The 26,429-nt window shown below is 31.8% G+C and overlaps 1 protein-coding gene across 2 annotated transcripts in view; it reads left to right on the forward strand.

The window, feature by feature from the left end:
- LOC126881193 (uncharacterized) overlaps positions 1-20,340 on the forward strand; it is a 141,834-nt gene extending 121,494 nt beyond the window's left edge. For both annotated transcript variants that reach the window (XM_050645296.1, XM_050645297.1), the window contains exon 13: positions 6,398-20,340. In XM_050645296.1, coding sequence (XP_050501253.1) covers positions 6,398-6,566 — 169 coding nt within the window. In that variant the 3' untranslated portion in view covers positions 6,567-20,340. The remainder of the gene's footprint in view (positions 1-6,397) is intronic.
- The last annotated feature ends 6,089 nt before the right edge of the window (positions 20,341-26,429 follow it).

The following is a 26,429-nucleotide window of genomic DNA, read 5'->3' on the forward strand; positions in this document are numbered from 1 at the left end:
TTACTTTTTTGCGTTGTAAATATTAAGCGATAGCAATTAAATAATAAAGGGCCTAGCCGGGTAAGATGATGAAAAGTGCCCCCAACTCGATTCGAATTCCATATAGGTCGCCATTTAGCATATATAGTGAAACACACTCTCTGAAATTTTTAGCCCCCTAAGTGGTCATGTGACCCACCTATACCCTGAGTTCAATAGGATTGTCAGGGCAGCCATTTTGTAGTTCGTTAACACTCGGTGGTAAGCGGCTATATATTTATTTCTTTATTAGCACACAAATCCACTTCTCAATTATCATTTTTGCCGGTTACATCTGTTGGAAGTCCGAACTAGAGAAGGTAGACTCGCCTTGTTGCGAAATGTATTATTTAGTACCGCTTGCAACTTATCCGTGCCATTGAGGTATACCCTGAGTGCCAACAAAGAGACAGTCGGACACCGTCATTTCTTTTCGAAAGTAATACATATTCCTAATGCAATACGGCAACATTGTGAAAACTCACCCACAAATAACCCTTAAAATCAGGTAGCTGGTAGTATTTCATGAGCGTACCGTCGGGTAACATCATGGCATCAAAACCAACGTGCAGTACATCTGTTAATAAACAAAATAAAAAAAGGTGGTTATCTGTGAGAGAAAAGCAAATGATAAAATCGGTTTACGAGGGATTGCGTAGAAGATATCAAGATATGCTTAAAGAGGACGTCGCGGCATTGTGTGGAGATTTAACGAAAGTATCGGCTCGTACGGTTTTCCGAATAATTAAAGGTAACAAACCTATCCAAAAACCAATCCATAAAGGACGTGCAAAAATTGTATTGGACGATAGTACGAAAAGTATAATCTGAAGAAAAGTTCATGGATTTTATTTGAGGAACGAACTGCCCACTTTAAAGGATATTCAACGAGAAGTTAATGCAGACGCAGATGATACTTTAAATAAAATATCCATGAGAGTATTACGAAGAACATTACATGAAATGGACTTTCGGTATGTGAAGAGAAGTCGGAAAAGTTTGTTGATCGAGAGAGACGAATTAGTGATATGGCGGAGAAAATATTTGCAAAAAATTCGTGATTTTAGACGACTTAATAAAAAAATTTATTATACGGACGAAACGTGGTTGAATGAGGGTCATACGAAATCGAAAGTATGGCAAGACTTGAATATTAAAAGTGCGCGACAGGCTTTCATTGAGGGACTTTCAACCGGCTTAAAAGCACCTTCGGGCAAAGGAAGACGTCTCATTATAACGCACATTGGAAGTGATTCAGGTTTTTTACAAGGTGGTTTAAATGTGTTTACCTCAATCAAAACGAGCGATTATCATGAGGATATGAATTCGGATGTGTTTGAAAAGTGGTTTTCGTCTATACTGACTCTGGTAGATCCTGGTTCGGTAATTGTAATGGACAACGCACCTTATCACAGCCGTCGTGTGGAAAAAATACCGACTTCTGCATCTCGAAAGGCAGATATAATAGATTGGCTAAGAAGTAAAAATATAGATTTTGATGAATCCATGATAAAGGTTCAATTACTTGATATAGTGCGGGAACATAAGAGTTCATACATCAGATTTGCAGTAGACGAAATGGCACGTGAGCATGACATCACCGTATTAAGAACTCCACCATATCATTGTGAATTGAATCCCATCGAGCTGATATGGGCAAAAATAAAAAATGAGGTAGCGCAAAAGAATACAACCTATAAATTAAAAGATGTCAAATTATTATTAGACCAAGCCATACAAAATATAATCGCTTCCAACTGGCAGTCATGCATTACACATACACAGAAAGAAGAAGATAAAATGTGGGACGTAGACACGCGTGTTGATGTTCTTATCGAGCCCATCATCATTACTCCAGGAGAAGACAGTAGTGATAGTGAATTAACAATAGATTCAGAATAAAAATATATATTTAAAATAATAACTAATAGGTACAGTTCTAGTGATTTTTTGTTGCTACATTCAGAGACTGCCTGTGAGATCCTTCGTCCTACCTGGTTATAATTTTCTAAGTAGGTATGTACCTAATAACTTTATTATTATTATTATGGCAAGTTTGTTTTTTACGTACAATTGCAGTTTACATTAGGTTGATGGCTATTGTTATTTTCTGTAAAGCATTTGATATTTATGTTTGAATATGGATTTTATTTTAAAAAAACAAATAATGTACATTTTACCTGCTAGAAGTTGATAACAAAGTGACTAAAGTTATTTTGAAACTACATATTACCTATTTACAAATTCATTCACATTTACTTAAAACTCTCTTATTAAATTTACTTAAAAAGTTCAAAAGGGAAAAACAAGGTTGTTTCGGGAATTCTATTATTTCCATTTTAATCGTATTTAATTGGAAATTCCCAGCTATTATATTTGTGTCCTTGGAAATTGATCAATTTGAATGCTATGTCGTGTTTAGTTTAAAACGCATATTATGACTAACGAGGGTTTTTCAAAAGATTAATCTGGTCACTCATCTACAGTTTGATGTCTTAATTGTGGAAAATTTTAAAAAAGCAGTGGAAGATATTCTATTGGGGAAATGCGAGGCGATACAATAGTTATTAGATATTCTTACTTTTATTACTAAAAGTTTCGTTTATATTTTTAAGTTATTTTCTTTCTTGTTTGTTATGAATTTAAGATATTTATAAATGATAGGTTTTGTTTATTACAAATTATTACGAACCAGAAGTATATTTGTAACATTTCATTATTATAGGGGAAGAAAGTTTTGGATTTAAAATATAATATAATTTAGCATTTGAGATGTTGTAAAATAAAAATGTACATATTTCTTAAACTCAAAAAAAAATAATATAAATTAATGAAAATATTATGTGTACATCTGGCTTACACAATTAATTGTTAAGACTTAATATTTTGAATATAATATTTTTACATAACATTTTAACAAAATATATTTAACATAAATTAACAATTTTACGCAAAAATATTTATGTGCAAGTTCCCTATTATTTCCCTTATTTTAAAAATATACACGCCACCATTGAACTACACGCGTCTCTCATCTCAGACCCCTCGAGGGTCTATCATTTCTAAGCGATACCCTGACAATCCTATTGAATTCCGACTATAGAGCCTAATTAGTGTTTTTATGTTTTTATTTTTTATCTCAGCCGCATCGAGAAGTAGCGAAAAACTTTAAATAAAAAAGTTGTAAGCTTTAAAAAGTTCTGTCCGAAAATTTTTTTTTTAATTTTTGGCGGGAAATTTAAATATTAGAACGATTTTAAAACTTTTAATGAGTATAAAAAAATAACTAAGACATTCGTTTTCACGAAAAAAATATATAACGTGTATTTTTGCATAGTGTTTCACCCTGAATTTTTTCAGATTTTTAAAATTGGTGAAACGCACCTTTAAAAATAAAAAACCGCATTTTTTCGGTTTTTTTTTTCGTTTTTTGATACATATTTATACATATTTTTCAAAACAGGTAAAACCGTCACTAGAATTGGTAAAAAACTGAAAAATAATTGGGGTTTGCTTAATAAAAAATGTTTGTAATGCCATCCATTTTCAAGTTGAAGAAAACAAAATTTTACACATTTTTTACGATTTTGTCGAAACTACTGGCAATATTGTAATAAAATTTGGCGAGTTTTAAGAGGTAGTTGTTGTGCATTTTTTGACATACCTACAATTAAGAATTTTATATTTATCATTGGGACGCATAGGGGTAATGGTCTGAACTTTTTAAAGAAAAAAGTCCTTTGTAAAAGGTATAAAAATTTTTATTAAAAATCCCTTTAAAGGGCTACATCAAAACAAAACGTTTTCGATTTTTTATAAAATCATCATCAGTGTTAAGATAAACTTGATGCTAGCTGAGCCACAAAAGAAAAATATTAGGGTAAACACCCTTTAAATATCACATTGATGCGTTATAAGTGCATACTTTGAAAAATTGCCTTGTGATGGTTACATGGCAACTGGGATAATGCCCTAAGGTAATGTATATCCCAACACGTGGGATCCAAAATTTACTTGTTTACATACCGATGACTTAATGGCAAAAAAAGTGAGTCATCGGTATGTAAAAATTTTGGATCCCACGTGTTGGGATATACATTACCTTAGGGCATTATCCCAGTTGCCATGTAACCATCACAAGGCAATTTTTCAAAGTATGCACTTATAACGCATCAATGTGATATTTAAAGGGTGTTTACCCTAATATTTTTCTTTTGTGGCTCAGCTAGCATCAAGTTTATCTCAACACTGATGATGATTTTATAAAAAATCGAAAACGTTTTGTTGTGATGTAGCCCTTAAAAGGGATTTTTAATAAAAAAATTTATACCTTTTACAAAGGATTTTTTTCCAATTTTGTGATTGATAGTATACAGCCAACTACAGGAAAAACATTTCTTTTTCTTTGTGGATTTTTAAAGAAAAAAGATAGTACGCCACTGACATATTTCAAATTAACAATCGTTTTTGAATTCCTCGTTCAATTTGTGACAAAAAATCTATCTTCCTATTTTTTCATACGACGAGCCATTTTTATTCAAAAAATAAAACATCTTACCCTTACAAAGTATTCGAACTTCTAGTAGTTTCTACATCTACATACATAAACTCGTATATCCATTATAAAAACTAATTCGAATACTTTGGAAGATATTTTATTTTTTGCAGCAAAACGGCGCGTCGTATGAAAAAATGAGAACATAGTTTTATAATTGATTCATAATTGAATTAGAGAAAATTCCATTGGCCATTCCAGTTTTGCCGAGCTTTGCACCATTCTAAATGTCGAGCCTCATGCTGTAGTGTCAAAGGTAACACCAAAAGCGAACTGTAAGGTCTCAGTTTCGTTCCAAGTAATCTTTGATTAGCTTTTCTTCTTGAAACTACCCTTCTTATAGCTGCAACTAAGTCATCTCTTACTTGATCTATATTGCCCCGTCTATTTCTGAGAGCAAGAAGTCTAAGACGGCGCAAATCACGTCCTTGCAATATTCTATGGTTTGTTTTTTAACCAAGAGGAGTGATTCAAATTTACCGCGCTGTATTGCTTGTTTGTAATTGGTCCAACCGCAGGCAAGTTTACTCCACTGTTTTAAAATTTTGACACGAATGACATTTATCAAATTTTGACACTAGTGACATTTCATAGGTTAATTAAGTTATATCGGCGAATTTTGTGTTTTCTGTGTTATTCCTTGAATTTTTAGATTGTTTACACGTATTAATTTAATATAATATTTATGGATTACCGTTGCGGGCCGACTAGATCAACCAAAAAAGAAGATGTATTTGGTGATTATTCTAGTGACTTTCTTGGGTGTGAATCTGTCTTTTTAGTTTACTCCTGCTGGTTAAAAAATAAACTATAGAACGTCACGAAGTTACTAAAATGATGAAATTCCCGAGGACCTCAAACTCATTACTTTAAATTTTTTGGGTAAATTAAAAACAATCCAAAATGACTAAAAATTACAAATAAACTAAAGTTAAATCCACAGAAATAAACTTTTTTATCATTTTTATTTTTGTTCAAAAAAAAAACTACAGTTAGAGAAACAAGACCGAGGTAAAAAGTTTATCACATATATATTTTTAGATAAGACGTACACTTCGTCGCGTCATAAAAAACTGGTACAATTCTTATAACCAAAAATCGTGTTTTTCTAGTTGTGTAAGTTGATCTTGTCACAAGTGTCATTCTAATTTCTAAGGCAACGTTGCCAGTTCAACGAAAATATTATGTCAAACCGGCTAATAGCATGGCTGTGCGACAGACCGCAAGTATTTATTAAACATTCATCCCAAAAAAATTCTATTAATTTGTAATTTTCCATCATCTCAATTAAGTACCCATACATTGATTAGTGTTTTATTATAATTTATGAAAATATTTCACTACAAAAATAATGACAGATAATAAATCTAGACATGACTTTAAATTATTGTTTAATTTCAAATCGAGAGGTGTGATTGGTTTCTCGTAAAGTGTAGCACAAAACTGTATTGAGTTATTTAAAGATCCTTCAAACGTTTTTTGTTTTTAATGATAAAAATAATATAATAATAATAATAACTTTATACATTTTTGAACGTTATTTTTTTATTTAGATTTAGTGCAATTCCGTTATCCGTGATGGCAACAACGAAGTGATTCACGAACCATTGTGTCAAGTCTGAACACAGGTTTACATTGGGAAAAAAAGTGTACCAGTTTTTTTATGACGGGAAGTGTACATAGAAATAGGTACTTTTGATCCAAATAAATAACCTTATACAAAGTGTTGCATTATTTTGTCATCTCAGTATATTTACATTAATCGATGATTACAAATGCTCTTTAAATTTTTGTATTTTTATACATACATTTTTTGTTTTTTAGGTCATACAAATGTTCATCCTGTTGGGAAGCCTTCGCTAACAAGTCACACCTATATTTCCATAAGAAAAACCAATGTGAAGGATCACGGTTACCGTGTCCATTTTGTAAAAAACGCTTCGGAACAGAAGCAGAGTATAGTTCACATATATATTATAGTCACCCCGAATAATGTTAAGTTTTAGTCCCTTGTCCACGAAGTTAAAACAAGGGTTTCTAGTATTTTTCTGATGTGTGGTTGCTGTCGTATTATATATAAAAATTAACGGCTTGGCAATTTTTTTTCTTTTTTTTTTTCGTATAAAAGGGTAATTTCTGGTCGTTTAATGTTCCTAATCTGCTTGATCAGAAAAAAGTTAGGAATTTAAAAAGTAGACAGTTGCATCGCAACCTCATACCAGAAAAATGTGTGAAATCGTTAGAGAAACCAATTATTTATAACTGCCTGAAAAACGTATCATAGAACGTTTGAACACTGCCAAAACCTATATTAATATAATTAATTAAGATAAGGGGCGGTAAGTATGAAACAAATTTAAGTTTATTTTACAATTAGTGCTGGCATTATGTGAAAAAATATTTGAATTTTGTCAAATGAAATGTTACGCACTTTCTCCAACGAAATAGGGCAAGAGCATACATAGTCTGCATCATGCTGTTGCTTTGTATTAATCTTAAATGCCGACCATAGAACCAAAGAACATATTACCAGTTCTTTATATAAAATAAATATAGTTTTAAAATAAACCTTCAGATAAAACTAACGAACTATTTTAGAGAGTTGTCGGATACTTGATGGAAAATCATGTTCAACAATAAACCAAAACAATTTTTTAATTTCCACAGAATACAACAATCTGCAACTTTCTCCGTGTGGCTTTATCCATTTTTAAACCTTCTCGTCTGACCTATGTATTAGGGTGGTTCGAAAAAAACTTTTTTTTTTTATTTCAGATCGCTATAGTGCGCAAAAGTTGCCATTGGTATTAGTGATGTAACGAATATTCGTATTCGCATTCGCGAATATTCGCATGTTTTAGCATATTCGCATCCGCATTCGCGAAATTTGTGCGAATGTTTTGCGAATATGAAAACCAGAAAACAAAATAATTTTAAGATAATATTAGGTTAATAAAATCAAAATCTATTCATTTCTCATCTTTTTTTATGAAGAAAAGGTAACTTAACCTCAAACATGCAGCTACTCTCAAATGGAAATATGCAGGACACAACAGCAGACAAAGAGACGGAAGATGGAATGAAACGATAACTCACTGGAGACCTTGGAACTAAAAAAGAGGAAGGGCAGACCACAGACGAGATGGTCGAATGACCTAAAGAGATATGCAGGGACCAGATCGACAGCATTAGCACTGAACTGAGAAGATAGAACTTAATATAAGATATATTAATATTATCCTCGACAGCGTAAGGTACAAGAGGACGGCTTAAGTAAGTAAGTAAGTATTAATATTATATGATAATGTATAATCTAAAATAAGGGGGAGGCCTACGTCCAACTTTGGACAAATGAAGGGCAATAGATAGATAGAACTTAACCTTGTATAATCACATTATCAGCCTTCACTTTTTTTATTATTTGGTATTATGTAATAAAGCTTAAGATTCAGAATAATTTACACTAAATATCAATTAACTTTTCATTAAAAATTTAGGAAACATTACAAAAATAAAAACAAATTATTAAAACAAACTGGACATTCGCATCCGCATTCGCGAATGCCAGTAGAAGATATTCGTATTCGTATTCGCGAATGTTAAAAAAATGACATTCATTACATCACTAATTGGTATAGACTTGAAAAATGCACTAATTATTATTTTTTTATTAATTTGTCTTCCGGTCGCACAATGCCATCGAAGTTAGCAAAAATTGTGAAAAACCTTAATTTTTCATATTTTTTTTTAAACAGGCCAGATGGTTTTAATTGCGTTCCTATACCATGAATTAACTACTAAAAGTATGTAAAATCAATATAAGTGCACTTATTATACATTTGTTTCATATCTTCCGGTCGCGCAACATAATACAAAATGAGTAAAATTAGTAGTTTTTGCAAAATTGCAAAGTTTGACTGTTTGATACAATTTAATCATACGACTTTTAGAGATGCTTTAGTTTAATTCAATTATAATAACATATTTAAAATCCAAGCATATAAGATAAATTTTGATATTGAAGTGGAATTCGGTCGTGCAGCTTCGTCAAAAAACAGCAGACTACCGAGAGGCGAAGCGAAAGTGACAAATGCCAGCGAAGCGCGCTCAGTCACAAATAAAGATACATGTGGGAATACCTCTACAATGGAGTATTTGTCTTCTCCATTACAACGAGCTGCCATTCCACCAATTTTTTCAACACTTAGATGAAAATACAACAGGACCAATAGGATATTCCGGATCAATTGGAAAGGCCCTACCTGATACCCCTTATTGATTTTAATCCTATTCATTGTGAGATTCCAAAAGTTGACGAACGTATTCTTAGCAATCACCAATAATTGTGCTTCCTTGAGATATCAGAAGTCAACAAGTCAGAACATTGTTCAGAAGACTTTGTAGTGGGTACGTGATCCTAGCCCAACGTCACATTCAAGATGGCTTACTACTGCAAACTGAGTTTTGCGTTTCTACATCAGTGTGTCCAAACCTTCTGAAAATCTGAGAGAGATTGTCACATTCATTCTCAAATGTTATAATATGCCTATGTGCTTTGCCACAAAAATAAACCACAAATCCACAGATGGGACTAGACATGATTACAAAATCATTGAATCTTCAAGGTACTTACCAGAAGAGCTTCTTCAAGTTGTTGATCCCATTTTACAACGGAATGCTTACTTTGCCCATCCCGAAAATTTACTTTTGGCTATGGTAACTGATGAAAGAAACCATATCCGAGAGGTGGGCTTTAGGCATAACATGAAGGAAAAGCAAGCAACATCTGAAAGTGACTCTTATCAGAATCTTTAAACCACCAAACTTAAACTGTGAAGCTAAATAGTATTACGAAATTATCAAATGGAACACCAGTACACTGACTCCTCTCCACTGATAAGAACAGTGACTAATGAAGAGATAAAACAGTATGTGAGCAATGACTTCAAGCCTGTTATGAGTATAGATACTTTCCCATGCCATACACAGGCAGTTGAAAGATGCGTTAAGCTAGTGACTGAAGCTTCAAGTGAAGTGTGTGGACACAGTTCCAGAGACGGCTATATTAGAACCACATTATGGCACCGCTCAGCGATGCTCAACTTTGACATTGGGCCAGGATCACGTACTACAAAGTCTTCTGAACAATGTCCTAACTCGACGACTTCTGATATCTCAAGCAAGTACAATCGGTCCTTGCTATGAATACGCTTTTCAACTTTTTGAATCTCACAATCGATAAGATTAAAATCAACAACAACTGGGTAGTCTTTCACAATCAGGTAGGGCCTTTCCAATCGGTCCGTATATCCTATTGTGCCTGTTGTATTTCCATATAAGTGTTGGAAAAGGTGGCAGAATGGCAGTTCGTTGTAATGGAGAAGACAAATACTCCATTGTAGAGGTATTCCCACATGTATCTCTATTTGTGGCTGCGCGCGCTTCGCTGGCATTCGTCACTTTCTCTTAGCCTCTCGGTAGTCTGCTATTTTTGACGAAGCTGCACGACCGAATTCCACTTGAATATCAAAATTTATCTTATATGCTTGGATTGTAAATATATTATTGTAATTGAATTAAACTATAGCGTCTCTAAAAGTCGTATAATTAAATTGTACTAAACAGTCGAACTTTGAAATTTTGCAAAAACTACTAATTTTACTCACTTTGTATTATGTTGCGCGACCGAAAGATAGGCAACCAATGTATAATAAGTGCATTTATATTGATTTTACATACTTTTAGTAGTTAATTTATGGTATAGGAACGCAATTAAAACCATCTGGCCTGTTAAAAAAAATATGAAAAATTAAGGTTTTTCACAATTTTTGCTAACTTCGATGGCATTGCGCGACCGGAAGACAAATTAATAAAAAAATAATTAGTGCTTTTTTCAAGTCTATACCAATGGCAACTTTTGCGCACTATAGCGATCCGAAATAAAAAAAAAGTTTTTTTCGAACCACCCTACTATGTATACCTTTGGCATGTATCACAAGTGATCTTATACACTCCTTCGGGATTTCCTTCTCGTTTTTGAAAGATACACATTTATTATTTGCAGGATTTACTTACAAATGTAATATGTAATGTCTAATTTAAATTTATTCTGTCCTTTTTTATGGGGTTAAATCGTGGACCTTCAATGATGATATGTGCATTTGAGATGTAGGTATAGGGGAAAATATTTAAAATCCCATGGACTGACCGCTGGGTTGGAAGAAAACAATTGTCCTGGCTGCGTAATATTAGACAATGGACAGGTCGAACGGTCGACAACGCTTGAAAACAAGCACGGCACACAAAGAAAGAAGAAGAAGGACTGACCAAGTCAAAAACCTGACCAAGTCAAGGTCCTCAGAAAAATGAAGAGGAACCGGGAGGTAGTGACCACCATCAAATCTCGAAAGTTGCAATACTTCGGACACAAGAACATCCTAGTTAAAGAACCTCAGAACCTGGTTCAACACAACATATGTGCAGCGTTTAGGCCCGGCGCAAATTGAACCTAAGCGAGACACAACCTGCACCGGCTAACTGCGTAGACAGTTCTGCGCATCCTACTATCAGTGCATTCGTTCGCAGGTCTCGCTTGGGAACGTTTGTTATCGGCGTACAGTTTTCTTGGGCCGTAGGACGCGTGACTCACCGTCAGATGTTTATTTTTACGTGTTTTTGTTTGCGAGATGGAAGTATCTGAAATTAATACGGATGGTACCTAAGTACAATTTATTATGATAAATAAAAGTATTAGCTTAGTCAACACCCCATAAAAGTATTAGCTTTGTAATTAAATTCTAATAACTTTTGGTAGACTAAATAAGCGGCGATACGAAATTAATAATCAAAGTTGTGCCTTTACAAAATCACATTATTAGAAAAATAAGGTGAAAAATGATTCATGTTACTTAAAACCGTGATCGATAAAAATATCGTATTACCCTCAAATTCAACTTGTCGGCATATTACATTTTTATTTATTACGAATTAAAAACGAAATATGCAGATAGTGTTATTTTTTATGACCGATCAGTAGCGAAGGGATTATGAATTATGACTTGCAGTAATTGTAAATGATTGCGATCCTGCAGTAATTGTAAATGGTTGTGATCCGAGCAGTAAATTGAGGAATATGAGTTATGACCGAGCAGTAGGGGAGAGATTATTTTAGATATGTAGGTATTATGTGCAGAAATAAAATACTCAGTGTAAGATATCTTTTTATGCACCAGCTTATGATTAAATTCGATGTTTTCGAAAATCATACCGCTACGACTACTAGGGACGTGTAAGATATTTTTAAAACGTTACTAGTTACAAGTACGGAAATACCGATTTTAAGTTGCCTACTCCATTCAGTACAAGGATCAGACACATCAGTATTTTGTAATCAGTATTTGTACTCAATACCACTTAGAACCGGTATCAAAAGTAACCGCTACATATCCGCACTGATTCTGCCCGTCTCTATTCGCCACGTCGATGGCCAACGGTTAGGTTGGCTTGTGTTCAATATGCGGTGCGCTAGAAAAATAAATGCACGGGTCACCCGTCCCGCCGGCGCAGGTTGTGTCTCGCTTAGGTTCAATTTGCGCCGGGCCTTAGTAGCGTTTGGTGCAGCGACGTGGTATGCGTAGCATACCACTCGCTATCCACTCCACTTGTCATATGAAACATTTAAATAATATTTGATACGTTACTTATGTTTGGAGATTGTTTAGTAGTGGGAAAGTCACGTGGTCGATAAACCCCACCGATTAGAAAGGTATGCAAGGACTGCTCACTCACGTCTTTTTTCTGTGGCACTGGGGGAACAGTTTTAGATTGCATTTATGTCTGTGTATGAAATGGAGCAGGTTCTATTAATTGCTTTTTATTGCTAACCTAACCAAACCAATTTCCTTTAAGTCAAATGGATGTGTACGGACATTAAAAACATAATTATCGGTTTAAATCCATTGCTTTAATAAAAATTATGAAATGCTAGTATTCCGCATTCAATATGATATAAACAAATGTTTACACATATGTTTAAAGAAACACACCAAGATATAATGATCATGGGAATGGTGCATAATACTGTGTATTGTGTAATACCAAAATTAACAAATATATGTGTAAAAATGTACGCGATATTTAGTGAAATATAAATAAATTACAACTTGACGACTAGCCAAAAAAATCTGTTGCGTTTTCCACAGATTTTACAATAAGTAAACTTGCACAGAACCTTGGGAAACTGAAAACAATACATACACGTGCTCCGAAGTAGCACTTCTATATATCCCCTTACCTTAAAAAATCTAGAAATTATGTGCGGTAACACAGATGTTAAAAGAAATTTCCGATTTTACTTTGTTAAAAAAATAGCAAAGTAAAATCAACGAGAGAATTGAAAAACGTCAACTTTTTGACAGATAACCAGAGCCGGACGTTAGAATCTTATTTATGTATTATCGTATTTATTTAATTTATTAATCAAAAGCACAATGTTAACATTATGTCACAGCTCTAACCAAAGCACTTAGAGACCAATTTTTTAATTTATTTTGAAACTAGATGTATTGTTTAGTCTCGCGTAGATTTCTGTAAAGTTAGAGTGAAAGAAACGTTTATTTTAAATTTTTTTAAAACACTTACAAAAAAACCCAAGAAAGTTTAGATTTTATTTTTTATTTTACTTGTTTTTGTACATTTTTCAATAAAACTTTACACGGGACTTGATATTATCTATCTACAACTACTGTAAAAATATGGACCTTCTATCATCTAACTCTAAGTTCTATGACTTTCTATTACTCAAATTGCATTTTTGAGGTTTTATCAAAGTAGCATCACCGCTAGATTAAATTTTCGGACTTTGGCTGTCCTTAAACCCAAACAAAATTATTATGATTGAATAGATATCTTCAATACATTTCAAACGTGATATCACTTGCCATAAGATCCCATTAAAAGTATCAGTCACAGTGGCTCTGTAATGTCATCTATGACTATTACGTCACCTGTGACGACAAAGTGACACAATTTATATTTAAAGTTAGATCATTAAAAAGTATAGATCTGTTAACCAGAAAATATTATATTCTATACTGCAAAGCCACTTTTAATAAACAATATTTCGTAAATTTTTCGTTATTTTATCTGTATAGTGTCACAACTCAAAAAAAATATTTTTAGCAGAACTAATACACTATTTTGTAGAGCTTCAAAAAGCTTTGTAACTGACTAAAATAGTTATTATACTAATTTTAACAGTTTTTGACTTAAACCCGGAAAAGTTCTAGCACAAATTTTAACGTCGTTTTCTCGATACTTTGGTTTTTTGACTTATCACACTGTTTGAGCGGAGGTGCGATGTGTTCATTGAGCATATAAAGAATTAGCGAAGAACATTGTGATTTTGGATAAATTTTTACTTAATATTTATTTGAAATATGTATATAAAGATTTTGAGCAGTGACCAAACGGTCATGATAATCCCAATTAATTGGCATCATCTACAACAACATTTACAACGTTAACATTCAATTAATTTAATTATTTTTTATTTAAATTCCAAAATTGTGTGTTTGATATTATAAGAGTATTTATAAGATAGATTGTCGCATCGAATCTCGGGTGTATATCATACGTCTGGAAATTTAATGAAGCCTTTTAATATTCACAGATAAGACAAGTTTCGGTGGGTACCTAAATGCGATCCTAGCTAATTCAAAAAATACTGAAAATCAAAGCTTTATTTTGTCTTTTTTAACCCTTTGCAGTTGCTGTCATGATATACATGACGCCATTATAACTCTTATAAATTTACTTAAATTTAAACAATTTTGCACACAGGTATCCTGGCATGTCAGACATGAAAATCGTAAAACACGGATTTAGTCGTTGACATCTCTAGCATGCCGTAAATTTGAATTCTTATAATTCGTTAACCATTCAATAGATACAAATTTTAACGTGATGTTTGAATTATTTAATAGATTTCGGTTGAGAATCACACATTTTTAGAGAAGTGATTATGTGGAGTTCTGTTGATTTTATAAAGAATATATACACTAGTCTATAATAAAGTCAAGTTTGCGTTCAAAATAAGCTAATAAAATTTAAGAATAAATTGTATAAAAACATGAACTTTATTTGAACCAAATGAGAGTTTAATTAACACATCATTCCAGTTTAAATTCTACTCTAGCTTGTTTAACATGTTTTGTTCAGTTTTACCAAATACGAATACATACTTTAGAATAAATATAAAAAAGAGCTGTTTTACATAATGTTTTTAATAATCTTTAATCTTTATATCTATCTTTAATAATCTTTGTTTTTAAACCAAGAGGAGTCAAAACTAAAAAGACAGATTCAAACCTAAGAAAGTCACTAAAAATGTCACCACTTACATCTTCTTTTTTTGTTGATCATATCGGCCTTCGACGGTAATCGATAAATATTATATTATACTAATATATCGCTAAAGAGTTCTAAAAACAACTGTTTTTTTTTATATAAAAACAGACTAAAAATCTAAAAATTAAAGGAATACCGCAGAAAATACAAAAAAGCTGATATAACTTGATTAACCTATGAAATTCCAATAGTGTCAAAATTGTATAAATGTCATTAGTGCCAAAATTTGATAACAGTGGAGTAAAGTTGCCTGAGGTTGGACCAATTACAAAAAATTTGAATTACTCTTCTTGGTTTAAAAACAGACTATAGAAATATTAGATTGATTAAACGGCAACGATGACCTCAGTGCACTTTCATCTGTCAGACAATCAGGCCTATTCTGTAACTACAAATCGAAGTGAGTAAAATTGAATAGAGGTCAGCAAGTCGGATCGAAATTTGTAGGAATTGGTATTCTGTAACTCATCTCGACTTCTACTATGCGAACGTTGAGTAGAGATTGATTTCGACTAGACAAGCTCTGTCGAGATCACATTTCGACTTCGTAATTGGTCTTGACGCTTGCGCATTGGCATTATTATTGTTGTTTTGACGTTTATTTGTTAAATTAATTAACGATTTTAGTCTGTGTTGTTATTTATTTAGAAAATTGTATATTTAATTTTATATACTAGTAATTATGCTCATCAACGTTATTAGAAATCAGTAAACATTTTAAAAATTGCTACTCTAATTAATTTACTAGTAGAATGTGTAGATTTGAACGTATCTACTGTGTTTCAAACGAAAAACCAAAATTTTTCTTTGTAAAAAACTTACTTTTACCGTGCTATTTTATGTTTAGAGATAAAGTCGACTATGTAATTTAAATGCTCAGCAGATGGTTTTTCTTTGGTGTTTGTGTTCCCCATCGGTGTTCCGCTTGACATTTTTTTATTCTTATGAAGAATTTGTCAACCTTAACCAAAACAAACCAAAATTTCTTCGCACAGAACACTTACTTCGTTCTGCAGTGCGGTGTTGCCACTTCCTCCTGAGCGCGTCAAATAGAAGTTTGCGTTTTCAGTGTACACTGATTACGATGTGAGTTACAGAATGGCAATCCAAAACACGAAAACGACGCGATAGATATTCAACATTCCGATTTCGGGTAATTTTGATTCGACTTTTTCATTTCTATTCCATTTGTTAAAAGTTACAGAATGGAGTTGAATTACACGTAGTTCAGTAGGCATGTTACATGCCAACGACTTGTATGACACTTTACTCGTCATCGCGTTCGACCTGCAAAGGATTAAAGAAAGAAAAGAACAATATATTTAATAAACGCATTCTTCTCAATATGTTTATATACAAAAACATTTTTATTAAAATGCTACTTGTTTAATATGATTAATTTCAGTATCTTCCATTTTATGATATTAATGTTTTTTGTTTTTAAAACTTTGATCTTTTCTCAGATTGGAAAGATAATATTAATTTTGCAAACTAATATAAATCACCAGCAGTATTATGGGTTTAGATCGTCACACAGTGGTCCAAAAACCCGAAAAAATGGCCAAAATATGAAAGCGTTTTTTGATTTGCATGAAATTAGGCATCCAGGGGTTTTTGAGTTCGCTAATTACGAATCTGAAGTCTAAACTGCAAAAAACAAAATGGCGGATTTGTGTATTTTAAATATATTTAATACCGTCGAAATTTGATATCCGGGGGTTTTTGAGGTTGCTGATTACGAATCTGAAATCGAAATTTCAAAAGACAAAATGGCGGATGCAATCCGTTAATTTTTTATTCCAACGATAAATTTTAATTTTTAATCATATGAAAGTCAAAACTAATGTTTACTTTATTTTTCAACAATACTGTACCTGGCCCTTTTATCTACGATTTTACACTACGATACTGAAAAAACTAAAGATCTACAGTCATAACAACTACCTGAATGTCGCAGCATGATCTGTTTATTCTGCGTTGTTAACGATTCATATTGAAACTCATAGGCTATCATTTGGCTATCTGAAAATTTAATTTTTTCAAAATGTATACTTTTTTATTACCTAACTTCAACTTAAAATCTACTAAATATAACACATACAAATATTTGGATATTATCGGCTTTTATTAAAAATGGCTCCGCGAATAACCTCCATTTTGCAGAATTGAATTTGCGCACTTCGTTTTCGAGATACACGCACAAGACTGTGTGTATAAAATATTCGTTATTCTTAACTGCGGGTATGTTCCGTACGAAGGTCAACTTTGAACTGAACTGGAAATTCGGATATAGGAGATATAGCTCTAGAGTTGTCAAAACTGAATAGGGAATTTAATTCTCTTTTAGAAAATGTAATTATATTCCCGAAACGTCGATTTTTTTTTACTTTTGGCCAGCTTTTCGGGATTTTGGACCATTGTGCTTAGTGAGATAGGATAGTTATACCCTACTGTTGATTACTGATAACTCATCGTTGCTCTATCGTCGAGCAACCATGAGTAACTTACTCGTCAATAGTAATACTTGCTCAGTACGAAAGAAACCGCAGGTTCGGACATTTGGTTGACGCCGTTACTCGAGCGAGTAATGGTGCGAATCTGTGGGATTATGCCTGAACGTCTCTAAGGCAAAGGTGGCAACCATAGTTGCGTTCGCGGGTACCTGAAATTGTCAGAAAATTGGATAAATTGTCAGAACACGCATGCGCACTTTAAAATAATATAAATAATATCGTTAATAGATAAATATACGCGGTATATTTACCTAGTATAATTTAATAATTAGTTTAATTTTTAATTAAAAGTAAATATACCTTGTATATGTATCTATTAACGGTATTATTTATATTAAGTGAGGTTAGAAATTGTCGGCGACAATTTGTCAACTGTACCCGTGAACGCACCTAATATCTCTTGGAGTTCCGAGAGCCGAACGGCTCAAAGCGATGTAACTTTCATTAAGTTATAACGAAAGAAGTGCTTATTTAATAGTTTGAAAAATTTATTTAAACGATCTGAGAAAAAATCTTATGTTTAACTCGGCAACAAATCAGATTTGGCTACCTAGGCACCCAATATATTGTTGCCTAGTTAAATAAATTACCGTTTTGTCATTTGGCAGCAAATCGCTACAGTATTAGGATTTAAACGAATATTTTTATCAGGATTGAGGTTTTTAAATTCAGCATTGGATTGCAACTTTTTCTCGTAAAATAATTTGAGTGATGTCCATGTATTTTCATTATTTTTAGTTACAATATTCAATCGGGAAATTGTAACTCGATGTGTTTATTGATAAGATTCCCATCCTTATAGTCCTTGTGCCCGCCTTTAAAAAAAATATTACCTCCCTCATAAGACCCTTTTTATGCAGTTATTCATGTTGAGTCAGACAACTCTGCTATATCGGAAATTTTTTCGGGAGGGGTCGTTTCGTAAATATAGAGGTTTTATAGAAGTAAAATCGAATAGAAGTGGCCAAGTCGAATAGGAATAGGCAAAATCGGTATTCCATAACTCCCTCGGAATCTCTACAATCGGAATAGTGAATAGAAATGACTTCAACATTTACCCTGTCGAACTTAGATTTCGATAATCGGAATTGTGCTAGACGCAAACGCATTGTATTTTGTTTTGACGTTTATATTTTATATCTACTAAAAATAGTTTATTACTACTTATTTACAATTATTTACAGTCACAGTATTTATACCTTTTGTATCTGCTTAATTTTTTAGCCTGTGGTGTTATTTACTTAGGAAATTGTATATTTGATTTAGTCATGTTGTACGAGAATCTATGCATTGAACCTAACCCCATTTTCTCTGGCAGGGTATCTGAATATGAATGCTGAACGTTTGCCAGTTACAGTTTACAGTGTTGCCATACTTTTTTGGTTTATTTCTTGTACAATTGCAATCAATGGCATAATCATAATGTACAAGAATATATTGTACAAGACGGTTTAAAATATAAAGATAGATTTATAGCGTTGATTGACCGTTGATTGATTCGTTACACCAGTTTACATGTACATATTTTTATCAATTAACGCTTATAGAAAAGAAAATAATTATAGAAAAGACGCCTTTTTTGGGAAAAGTAGTTTATCAGTTATTTTAGCTGGAATCAAATCTTAATATTGTATATTATTAGTAATATTTTACATCATACATCTTATCATCATTTATCTCTTTTATCAGTTGATCTACTTTTTTATAACGATTTTAATTAACTTTGATTTAAAACCATTTATTATCTTGTGAGCTTTTTGCGTAGAATATTTACACTAATATTTTGTTGTTTACTTTTCAAAACTTTCCTTTTTTGTTATTTGAAAACTATTTTTTAAATCAACTGTATGTAATGTGATAGTATGAAAAATTGAAGATATGGCAACGGTGTCGTATTTCAAATTTAGAACCAGTAACAAGCAGGCCACAGAACACTAATTTCGCTTGACAATGCGGGGTTGTCACCCCCTCCTGACCACGTGAAATAGAAATTGCCGTTTTCGATTTACCTTGATTTCGATGTGAGTTACAGAATGCTAATCCAAACACGAAAATGACGCGGTAGATATCAAACATTCCGATTTCAGGTAATTACGATTCGACTTGGTCATTTCTATTCGATTTGTTAAAAGTTACAGAATAGGGCTGAATATTACCAGGTAATTGTAAATATTTTTATCCAACAATCCTGTAAAAATCAACTGTAAAGGTATAAATTCTATGAATCTTCGCGCAACCCCTCTCGAAAATTTTTCGAAATAGAAAAGTTGTCCGACTCGGCATGAATAACTGAATAAAAAAAAAGTCTCATGTGGGAGGTAATATATTTTTTAATTGTGGGCCCAAGGACTATTAGATTCAGTTCCAGCGTTAGGACTGGATTAGAAGATTGATTATTATCGTTTTATTTTATCGTATTTTTAGAAGTTGTATTGTGCTATATCTTACAATTTTTAGTCAAAAAATCATTACCATTTCCTTCTTTAAAACCAAATGTTAAATCTCGGAGGATATGGATATGTTTCATTTGACTTATCTACAATTATTTTGACGCATTTTGTAGGTACCACCGTAACTTTCATTAAAAGTTTAAAGAAATTATTCCATCAAACGTTCTTGGTTGTTAATATTATGTACCGTATTTTATTTTTATCGTATTCCATTATTGCGTAATTTTTCTATTTGTTTTTTATCACATTGTCATAAAGTATCGATCGTATCTGTATACCTATTTTTCGTGAAATTTTATCTATTTTGTATAATTAGTTATCACCAGTAGTTTATATGTTTCATTTTTGTATATACAATGAATAATTCTGACGTAAATAAACCATATATTTAATAAAGTGTACTGTTTTTAATATTTGTTCGCCGACAATATCATCATCGTAGTGTATCTGACGATCGACTATCTGGATATTGTGAAAGCATAATTAGGAGAGTGCAATTAGAACAAAAACATGCATTGTTTCAGAAAAATTCAAACAAGCGTATATTTTTCTAAAACTTTTTTTGTTAGTTTATATACATGTTAAAGTAAAAAGTTCTACTCGCGGATTTGGCCGATAATTGTTTATTAATTGTTTAAACAATAACCATTGTTTTGTATTAATAATTTTAAAAATATCGTTAAATTCATCATTTTACTTTGATTAAATATGTTTCTTTTTTGTTTTTGATTATACTGAATCCGAATATGGCATTGCAATTTTAAAATTCTTATACAGAAGCTCTTAAACAGTATGTCTGCGTAGCTAGTAACTACGTGGAAAACTTTTTTATTATCAATTTTACGAAAAAAAGTTATTCTTCATAAAATGCTTTGGATAGTCAAAAATCTAAAACTCAACCATCAGATATCAAATTTTATCAATTTTATACGAGTTATGTCAAAAATATGAATTTCGTTAAAGAGTAAAGTACCTTTATATTTCAGAATGTCAAAAATGCTATTATTAAAAGTTTTTTTAAATTAAAAACTATGTTTAAATATACAATTACATTATTCTAATCGAAAAAATTTTTTCAATTTTTTCTCAAATTACGGATACTCATCATCATTTTATTACAATTATGATAACTATTTTATTATCACTTTTATGAAAAAAAGTTATTCTTCATAAAATGCTCTACCTGGTGTAAAATCTAAGATACAACCATCAGATATTAAACTTTTTAAATTTTATACGAGGTATGTAAAAAATATGAATTTTTCTTAAGAGTTAGGTGTCTTTATTATTCACAATATTTTAATTAGAAAGATGTAATTGAACACTTAAACAAATTTTTTAATTCCAAACAACTTTTCTTTATAACAATTTTCGATATTGTGAAATTTAACGATATTTTACAGAAGCTCTTAAACAGTATGTCTGCGTAGCTAGTAACTACGTGGAAAACTTTTTTATTATCAATTTTACGAAAAAAAGTTATTCTTCATAAAATGCTTTGGATAGTCAAAAATCTAAAACTCAACCATCAGATATCAAATTTTATCAATTTTATACGAGTTATGTCAAAAATATGAATTTCGTTAAAGAGTAAAGTACCTTTATATTTCAGAATGTCAAAAATGCTATTATTAAAAGTTTTTTTAAATTAAAAACTATGTTTAAATATACAATTACATTATTCTAATCGAAAAAATTTTTTCAATTTTTTCTCAAATTACGGATACTCATCATCATTTTATTACAATTATGATAACTATTTTATTATCACTTTTATGAAAAAAAGTTATTCTTCATAAAATGCTCTACCTGGTGTAAAATCTAAGATACAACCATCAGATATTAAACTTTTTAAATTTTATACGAGGTATGTAAAAAATATGAATTTTTCTTAAGAGTTAGGTGTCTTTATTATTCACAATATTTTAATTAGAAAGATGTAATTGAACACTTAAACAAATTTTTTAATTCCAAACAACTTTTCTTTATAACAATTTTCGATATTGTGAAATTTAACGATATTTTACTCTTGAGTGAAATTCATATTTTTTGACATACCTCGTATAAAATTCATTAAATTTGATATTTGATGATTGCATCTTAGATTATATACGATGCAGAGTATTTTATAAAGAATAACTTTTTTGTAAAACTGGTAATAAAAAAGTTATCAATAGGTTCCAAGTTACGCAGACATACTGTATAAGAGCTAAAAAAATTTTTTGCTGAACATTTATTATTGTTAAAGTTTATTATTAAATGTATTTTAGGTAAGTTTTACAGAAAAAAGTTTTGATCACTTTATATAAACATTTTTTTAGCTGGTAATTTTCGGTTTTTGTATTACATTTTTGTTATCTTTCTTAATTTTCTCAAAAATAAATAGTCTATTTCATTTCTAAAGTAAAATAATTTAGTGCATTTTAAATATTACATCCTAAGCTTTAAAAAAGCACTTATAAAACTGTAATAGATCTTTTCAAACTTGAGTAATACTGTCTTAAAGTGGTGGTAATTCTATAAAACTACGAAGATTTCAAAAATTACATTTTTTAAGACGTCATATCATTTGAATTAAATTTTTGAGATTTTTTTTGAATGAAACATCATTTAGTACGATGCTTGAAAGGTAAGTTATGCAAAATTGAGGGTTTTATAAGAAAAATTGTATTAGTTACACATTTTTAAATCATTTTTAAACAAAATTCATGTAAGGCCCACTTTCCGCCCCCACCGTACTTATACCCATACATTTTATTTCTTTTTATTATAACCATAAGATAGCTTAATTATTCTTCTTTTAGGTTCAATTTGTAAAATTTCATTTGATTCATCAGTTAAAGAATTGCATTAAAATAACTCAACCGTGCACTTCGCCGTACGCTAGTTTACAGTGCGTCAATGTTTGTGAGAAGGGTGACTTTAGCGTTATAAATAAAAAATTATAGAAGATACAGATTTAATTTTAGAAAATTCTTTATAAAAGGTTTTTTTGTAAAATTTTCTGAATTTTTCAATGGTCAAGTCAGTTTTGTTCTAAAATTTATATTTTCGGAGTTATTTCAAAAAAACATCAAACTTCGTAGTTCATTTGTTTAATAATAAATGAACCACCCACTTCTCGAGTAGAACTTTTTGATATGTTATTTATTAAACATTTCTTAATGAAATTACAAAAAGTTCTATCTTGTTTGATTTTTTCCGAAGTGAAAATCTATATGCACTCCCCTAAATAGGCAAATACTAGTGAGGGTTTCGCAAAGAAAAGTCAACTATCCATCAAATATTCCTTCTAAGAAAAGCTTTGGAAAAAACATATGAACCTGAAATTGATACTCACCATTCGTTTGTGGATTTTAGATGTGCTTATGACAGTGTAGACAGAAACGGACTATACAATGCCATGGTAGAATTGAGTGGCCGTTTGGCAAAAGCTGATATGTCCACTTTCGATATTTTTCAAAAGAGCAAGTTCAAATGTCCACGATGTCCATAAAATCACAGTTTTAGAAATATCAATTTGGTTTTGAGTTTAGTGTTTATACAGCTATTTATATGAGTTCACATATAAGAAAAACTGTAAGTTTATGGCCGTCGTGGAAATTTGAATTTGCTCTCCTCAAAAGAACCAAAAATGGACATACAGTGGAACCCCGATAAGTCGGCCCCCGATAACCCGGAAGTCCGGCTAACCCGGAAGTCCGGCTAACCCGGACCGATTTTCATCAGACAAAAATTTAACAAATAAACAATTTAACAATTTTATCAAATAAAAATGTATGTAGGCCAAATAATATTTCAGAGATAATGTGTATTTGTGTAATTTGAACACATAAGTACAATAGTAAAAATGATTCATGCACACGGCGGCAGCCAGAGCGACCGTCTCAGCTTATCGGAAAGAACAGACATCTGTCTGTATTCCTTTTTCTTTATTTATGTCAAACTGTCTTAGCATTGTTTAAAAAAGACGTGACTATTTAAAAATTCTTGTATTGTGTGTAGTACAGCCTATTAATCACTTCCGTTCTGTAATGTAATCGTGCTTCAGATTGTGTTTGCTTTGTCTACGTAATGGTAACAAAACGTAAAAATGTTGCAGTGACAATGGAAAAGAAACTAGAAACATTAGGTAGGATTGATAAAGACGAATCTTTAAAATAAATTTATTGCAGCATCATAATATGATATTATGCTACCATAGGTCTGGATCCCGCGTATGAAAAAAAAGTTGATTAATAGCAAGCTAAAAATTTATTAATAGCTTAAGGGTGTCTAGTCGGATAAACTTTGATATATGAGAACACTGGAACAGGGGCAGTTTTAATTGTGGAACAGGTCAAAAATTTGGAACGGTCAGAACACGAAAATGGCACATTTGTTTTGTCCGACAGAACAGACATAAACTCTCCGAACAGAGATTAAACTCTCATGCAAAAATCAGACTGCTATTTATCACCTGTCATAATTCCTGTCATTTGACATATTCTACATGTTCCACTCATTAAAACGCCAATTTGGTGATAAATAGCAGTCTGATTTTTGCATGAGAGTTTAATCTCTGTTCGGAGAGTTTAAGTCTGTTCTGTCGGAAAAAATACATGTGCCGTTTTCGTGGTCTGACCGTTCCAAATTTTTAACCTGTTCCACAGTTAAAACTTCCCCTGTTCCAGTGTTCCCATATATTAATGTTTGTCCGACTAGACACCCTTAAGCTAATAACAAATTTTCAGCTTGCTATTTATCAATTTTTTTTTGTACGCAGGATCCAGACTTACCATATTATGGTGTCGGTACATCTCTACAGTATGACTGAGTTTTTTACCAAGAAATGAACAAAACTCTACACTCTATACAACTATACGTAATTTAGATGTGTACTGTGCATATGTGTTTCATGTTTTTGTAATTGTAATGGAGGTTATTTATTAATTTTTACTATATTCTCCGGCTAACCCGGATTTTCGATAACCCGGATCGGCCGCGGTCCCGATTAATCCGAGTTATCGAGGTTCCACTGTATCTGTTTTTGGCAAACGACCACTGAATTTAATATCCCAATACACTTAACAAAATTGGTGAAAGCGATCCTCTCAACAGTCGAGTGTAAGGTTAGAGTACAGAACGGAGTATCAAGAATGTTCCAGACATAAACAGGACTTCGACAGGGAGATGGCCTATCGGGCCTTCTATTCAAGATTGTCCTAGCTAGAGAAAGCTAATAGAGAATCTAGAATAACAACATGAGGAACCATTATTAATAGTGTACAAATACAGTGGCGGCTCGTGGCCTTAGGAGACAGGGTCGGCAAGGTTTTTTTGTCTTCTCATATAGGTATACCACCAAACTAAAAGGCTTAAATCATCATAGGAGATTTTGTTGTTTTTTGTTTTTTTTTTATTTGATGTACTTGACATTCTCTCTTGTTTCATGGTGTTTCGACAATACGTGTTGATTCTTTTGAGACAAGATAAATCCCGTTTATTTGAGGCAGAAATTGGTGGTAATAAGAAAATTGGTGAACAGTTTGTTGTAATGAATTGCAGTACTTACTACATAAAAGTATACATACATATTTTGTAACTTATCCCACTTTCTGAAAATATTTGGATCGGCATAATTTTTAAGTACCTAACTTGTAATAATAAATATCTTGGAAATTCTTTGGCGAAGGTAACTTTTAAGTTTTGAATCGTCAAAGATGTCAAAAATTTGCAAATCTTCAAAATTTGAAAAACGAGTACTTATTTGCATATAATAGTAGGTATCCAAAATTTCAAGATATATATATCAAGGATCAAGGTTCGGAAATAACAAGCGAATCCAAAACGTCACTGCGTATATATTGGAAACTACTATCATTACGAAAATCTCTGAGATTTTGCACCAGCTTTCTTGTTCTATTTTTGGAATAAATAATGTCAGTTGACTGATTTTGAACAACAATGAATATCTTGAGCAAACTCTTTCTTAAAAATATTTAAAAGAATATTAAAAGAGTAATTATGTATTTAATAAAGTTCTCAAACCGATTGCTTCACGGATCGAGGTATCGCCACTTTCAAAATCGTCGCCTTCGATAATAAAATCAAAAACTTTCAAAAGCTGTTAACGAAAATCTGCTACAGATACTAAATTGTAGTATCATGACTAAAACTACTAGAGATAATCTGCTAAAGCAGTAGTCCGTTTAGGTGCGCTAAACTGTCAAGAAAAGACGATATTCTTTATTTTTTTACACGTATCATGCAAAACTAAATTCATTATATGCGCATAATAGTGAGTAAATAAAGCTTGTGATGCAATAGTTTTAACTTTTGCCTGGAGACCATTCAATTCACCACACATCACAGCAACGCCGTCATAAGATTTCCCCAGTTTGCCCTACCAATTTATTTTTGATATCAAAAAATTTTAAAAACACCAAAAATATATTCTGCCTTATTGCTTTTACTCACGTCTCTAAAACCTAAAAACCTCTCATA

Source organism: Diabrotica virgifera, chromosome 3 (assembly GCF_917563875.1).
Source record: "Diabrotica virgifera virgifera chromosome 3, PGI_DIABVI_V3a".
NCBI lineage: Eukaryota > Metazoa > Arthropoda > Insecta > Coleoptera > Chrysomelidae > Diabrotica > Diabrotica virgifera.